General features: G+C 41.4%; 1 protein-coding gene across 1 annotated transcript; it reads left to right on the forward strand.

Annotated features, from left to right (window-relative positions):
• Positions 1-2,209: 2,209 nt before the first annotated feature.
• Positions 2,210-4,567, forward strand: LOC145485151 (uncharacterized). Its single transcript, XM_081463842.1, has one exon. The coding sequence runs from the start codon at positions 2,745-2,747 to the stop codon at positions 4,083-4,085; it is 1,341 nt and encodes a 446-aa protein (XP_081319968.1). The 5' UTR covers positions 2,210-2,744; the 3' UTR covers positions 4,086-4,567.
• The last annotated feature ends 1,461 nt before the right edge of the window (positions 4,568-6,028 follow it).

The raw sequence follows: 6,028 nt of genomic DNA on the forward strand, positions 1-6,028 counted from the left end.
CCCTCGGCTGTCAACGCGTGGTCAGTACATTCAATAGCAATTTAATTCATCTGTCTGTAGCAAAACTCAGCGTTCCAATTTCCGAAGTTTTCACGCAAAGAGGGGGCGGTTTTAAAAGTACGTGACTCTTAAAACTAATACAGGAGAAGATATGAGATCATGACAAAAAAACAAGGTATTAACAGGCAATGGTAAATATTTAAAGGTTCTTGAAAGTGAGTTTCAGCAAGACGTTTTCCTTTTGTAAACTAATTATGAAGATTTGAAACCTCTAATGATTGTGGTTTTCTATAGTTAGTCTACTCGGCGACATCTGTTGACTGTATCACAGGTGTTCTGCTTATTTACCGGGCAATAACAATACCCAATAGCAATACGTACTTGACCTATCAAAGTAGTCCCAAAACTTTTTCATGTCAGAAGGAGATGTTTTTCCTTTGAACTTTCAAGCTTCCGAAGCGTAATGACATAATTTTGCCTTCTTCCTTGCTCTTGAGAGCAGTAACCCAATAAAACAAATCTATTTAGTCTGAAATGACCACCGGTTGACTCAAACGTTGAACCGTTCGTTTCATTTACCATGTCTCGGTCTTCAGTGAAACAGGTCAATAAAGACAATTATTCTCAATTAACAGTACAACAATTCTTCAATCCGAGATGTTAAACAAACTATTTAACTTGAGTAAGCTATTAAACTGAGAAAAAACGAAAATAGGCTCAATTTATACCTAAGCCTTAAGTCACATAATCTTTACGTAGGTCGTAGAAGCTTCGTTGGTTTTCGTTTATGTTGCTTTATGTTTTATGTTTATTTGAGAGGAAATGCACTGAACAAAGCGATTTAGGGAGCTTTTTGGACTAAAATGCAATTGAGTCTTAATGAAACTTATTAACGCAAAACGAATCAATAACTATCTTTATTAAAGGTCCTCTATTCCTTGGGGAAAATTCCACTTTATAAAATCGCGAAAAATTCGGCCAACGATTACCAGAACCCATTAGGTTTTATCTAGAGAACAATTATGTTATCATAAAAGAATTACGAGAAAAAACGTGAAAATAATACATATTTTGCCAAAACTTGATATTTCTACATTGGAATTTCTGCTCCGAGTTTTCCTTCCATTCGCTTGGCAATCGAGCGAATTGGCTCGAGGGCGGCTAGTTGTTTTCATTTCCGCTATGCCGTCAAGATTTCAGGCGCCACAGCGCCTGTCCAGGCGGTAGGTAAAGTTGCTCTCACCGGCGAACTTTTCACTGTCACTTTTCCAATAACTTGTACGTGGGGGCAGAATTTTTTCCTGCTCTTTCGTGAATGCCCTAGGGCAAAATATCTTCCTTGGAGCGAACAAAAACCCATTTAAGAAGCAACTGATTTTGTGTTAAACTTGCCGTAAAAGCCAGTTTTACTTGTTTCAGTTCAGTCATGCGATTTATTTTTTCCTTGAAAGAAACCATTAAGATAAACAGTGGTTTATTGACTCAACAGAAGTTTAATGATTTTCCGGGGTAAACGGACGATTTGGTGAAGTTCCAGAGAAAATAATTGCAGAACCTAACAATGAGTGCATGCAATGAGCGATATTCTATTCGGCTTAAAAGGATTTTAGGCGGGGCACGGAGCTCTCGATTTCATTCGCTTTGTCCAAGTTTCAGTTGTAAAAGCTTTTATTGTTTATTATCTCATGCGATTTCCCACGATTTAAGCAGCCAACACCGTCTAATGTTTCTGAAAGATTTGGTCATGGCGAAATTTAAAACGAAACCTGTCCTCAGGTAGTGTTTCAAATCACACTTCTCATACACCATTTACAATGATTTTCTCACCAAAATACTCAGTATTTACCTCCAGTAAGAACCCAAAAGACTAGAATTTTTATTTGAAACAAAGTATCTTAAGTCCAAGTTGAGTTTGATAATTATTTTACCTAGATTAAAAATGACGTTTTACTCGACCATCCTTTTTTAAGAAGTCTAGTGCGATTTCGCTAGACTCTTGTAATTTTCATACCAAATAGATCTAATCTAAGTCGATGAAATCAGTCGAAATAATTAAGACAGCAATCAGTCGCTATCAACCTCAATTTCCTCGAAGATAAGTCCAATTTTCGGATATCAGTCAAGTAGAACGTAAAGTGAAGAAACAAAAAACACAGGTCAAGAGTACTCGATCATAAAACTTAATATGTTTAGCGTTGGAGAGAACGGAATAAACTTGTCGCACTATAGCTATATTCTTAATCTAGAAGTTATCTTTCATGTAGATGATTGCATATGTCTCTTGACCTTCGCGTTATAAAGAAGCAAGATTCAGTCGCCGATGAAAGCGGTCATGTTCTGCGGAAAGACAACACGAAAAGCTGTCAATAAGTAAACAGACACCTGTCGTTCATATTCTCCAAGCACACCTGGCAATCTGTGGCCTGTTTACCTCAAAGCTGAATTTCTACACGCCACAAAAATCTTAGCTTATTCAACAAAAATCGCTGAAAATCAAATGGATCTTTTTGATACTATCATTGTGAGGCTTATTGCTTACAGCAATCTGACCACCTGCTGCCATTGTGGAAGAAAAAAGAGCAAATTATCTCAATTGTGTCGTCATCTCTCCCCTGCGGTCCAGTTTCAAATGGAAATCAGTCTGGAGCCAGAAAAAAATGGAGAAAGAGAATTTACTTAGACTCTGAGGGCCAGTTGCAACAGTCTCGCTATCCTGCCATACCCCTGAACGCTCCGATCTTTCGATGACCAGGCTTTTCCATTTGGTGGTTTTTGCACAGCTCTTGGCGGCTTTGATTCTTATGGCTGCACAATTTTATTTGTTATCATTGCAAGACCGGCAGGGGCCGATACCTGCCCAAACAAGGCGGGTTCGTGCACTGAACCTTTCACATGGGCGTGGAAAACGAGGAAAAGAGGAACAATCGCATAACGAGGTGACAAAATCCCGTGTACAGACTTCAAGGCGTTTATACTTGACTTATCAACCTCCGGATGGCGGGTGGAATAATCACCGTATTGCCCTTGAAAATGCACTTATCATAGCCAAGTTGCTCAACAGAACATTAATCGTGCATCCAGTGGCGTCGCACGACATGACGATTTCCTCGAGGCGGAAAAATCTTGCACAGTGGAGAAGCTTAGAAAAACGATGGGGAATCAATTGGGTTTACAACTGCATGACCGAGCAAGATCTGGTACCCATATCCCAGGTTCTCGATCTCAAGCGCATGCGTAACACAGTAAACGTTTACGAAGTAAAAACAAATCACAAAGAGTTCTCAGCGACATTTTCGAATTTGAAATGGCATCGTGTTTGTCACTCAGATGCTTTAGGCTTCTGGGTTGATGCTATTCCCGCGGGAAACAAGAATTTGACCCGAGGGATTGAATTTGTCTCTAACAACAGTTCGAGAAGCGTTCGGGCGTGCCCGCGGGAGATGAAAAGACACGTGCGCGCGCACAAGCCCATAATTCGTGGAATTTTAAGTGAGCTTCAAAATGTAGAAGCCGATATTATCTACTTGTCTCAGGACACGAGTTACAAGGCAAATGTTCGGTTTTTCCACAGAGAGAATGCTATCTTAGCGCAGCGCTGGATTCTCAATAGCGTGAGGTTTTCACCAAAGATTTACGAGAAAGCGCTCCAAATTTTATCTATACTCCCGCGCCCTTTTAACGCCATACACGTCAGAAGAACTGACCACAAGATTAGCGCGAACATGGCGCCATCTTACTGGCTGCAGAACATGGCGCGCCTAGAATTCCGCAATGTCTCTTCGGCTCTGTATGTCGCCACAGACGAGCCAGATAAAAACTGGTTCGAGCCGTTCCAGCAAGCGGGCTATCAACTGTATTTCTCAGACGAGTTTTTCAAGCCGACGGAGCGTTCTTTCGACATGGACATCAAAGGACTACACGATCAAGTGATTTGTATTCACGCCAAGTTGTTCGTTGGCTCCAAGAGCTCGAGTTTCAGTGGTTTTATATACCGCTCCAGGGGTGAAGTTATGAGGAAAGATGGTTTGATTCTTGGTCATATGCCCGTCGGCTGGTTAGGTCATAAACTGAAGCGGGAAAACTGAGGATTAGAGTCAACCTCGTTTGCAAGGTCTAACTTCTTCCCAACCTCGTCCCAGGGCCAGGGCCTTTCTCCACTTTGAAAATCGTCGAGGAGAAGGCCCTGGGGACTAGGCTGAACGTCTTCCCTCTCCCTGGAGAAAGAAGGGAAGAACTGGAAACAAACTGAAATTTGAGTGGGATGAAGAATACGTACTGGGCACGTTACACACAGAAGACATTTTACGTTTTATCACAGCAGCAGGACTAGCTCAAGGTCAACTCTATTCTGGTTTCAGCAGAGCACGTTTCACATTAGAAAACCACGGCTGGTGATACGTATTTTCTCACCTTGTTTATATATATCTTTCTGGTAAACTTCGCTATATTAAAAATATAGCAAATTAGAAAATACGCGAGATTCTATGCGCGCTCTCATTGGTTGATAGGTGTGTTTAGATGAGAGTATGTAAACACGGAAGTTTTAGAGTCGCGCGTATTTTTGAGAAATGTTTTATAAAAGCAATAGAGCACTTTTCCGTGGTTACACATCCTCATCTAAACTTTCGGGGGATTGATAGAATTCTCGAAAGTTATTCAAGTCCTTGACTGCGTCGCAGGTTTGCATAACTGTCTCGAATTCTCCGAATCCCCTCGTGTTTGGGTGAGGCTATGTAGACAATGAAAAAGTGCTCTGTTTCAAAAGTATATGACAAAAAGTGTTATGCACGAATAATTTATGTAAGATATAATTTCTAAAAAGTGTTATGGACTGTAAAGGCTAGGAGTAAAACTCGGCTTCTAATCTTTTCAGCACACTAATCTCTGAACTTTCCTTAGAATGACAAGATTTCCACACGACTGGATGAAAAACTAGAAATCAGATTAACTTCTTTTCTTACTTTTTAGTTTTTTTGTTATCTAGGAAACAGGGGCAGTTTTTAACCACGGAGTTTTGTAAGAAAGCATACAAAATAAAAACGGAATGTGTTTGAATAAATTTTGTAAAACTTGAACACGCAATGTAAACACGCGCATGTCGTAAAAATGACCCTCGCGCGGCGCGTTTCTCACACGTGTCCTGGACACTCGTGCGCCATGTTAGGAACACCAGCAGATCAGGTTTGTGAATACAGAAAGTGAAGGACTCACAATCGTGAACAAAAGTCTTGGAACAAATAGGCGATTTTCGTATTCTCGGTATTGGACTGGAACTAACTTGAAATGGAGGCTCATGCGGAGGAGTATCATTAAAAAGAGATTAATGTCAATTAATGTCGATCTACATCTCAAGTGACTACATCGTGAGACAAACGATAATACATTTTATTATTGCATCTACCACGATGAAGGACAACAACCTTTTCCTCGACGAGATTAATGTCATTTGCATTCGAAGACTTCCCGCATGAGCCTCAGTTGCAAGCTAGATCCAGTCCAGTACCGAGAATACGAATATGGGGAATTTGCAGTTTTGGCGGTTTTGCATACACGCCAGACTCTTAGCCTCCGAGCCCTCATCCCACATACAATGTTGGAAACTAGTACCTGCAATTTCTCCTTAGTTTCAACATTGTATTGAGTGGGTTGACGGTGCTCTCTCGAGCTTCAGTAATTCGTTGCATTGCATCGGCGTCCCAAGGACTTTTGTCCATGATCGTAGATTCAGTCCGTGTGAAAGTCTGGATACCAGTCACGTGGCCCATCAGGCAGGAACTTATCCTGGTTTCTGTAGGAGTATTTCTACTCCCCCTTGGAAGGGATGCTAGTCCATCGCAGGGTTACCATCCACTGGCCCCCACCTTTAATTTTGCCGGTACCCATTTATACACCTGGGTGGAGAGAGGCACTGTGAGAGTAAAGTGTCTTGCCCAAGAACACAACCCAATGTCCCCGAACCCGGACCGCTCGATCCGGAGACGAGCGCTCTAACAATGAGGCCACCGCGCCTCTCACCATGTACAGAGTA

Source organism: Orbicella franksi, chromosome 4 (assembly GCF_964199315.1).
Source record: "Orbicella franksi chromosome 4, jaOrbFran1.1, whole genome shotgun sequence".
Taxonomy (NCBI): Eukaryota; Metazoa; Cnidaria; class Anthozoa; order Scleractinia; family Merulinidae; genus Orbicella; species Orbicella franksi.

What these genes read in the sequence shown, in the direction of transcription:
- LOC145485151 (XM_081463842.1), top strand. Translation starts at nt 2,745, where the DNA reads ATGACCAGGCTTTTCCATTTGGTGGTTTTTGCACAGCTCTTGGCGGCT.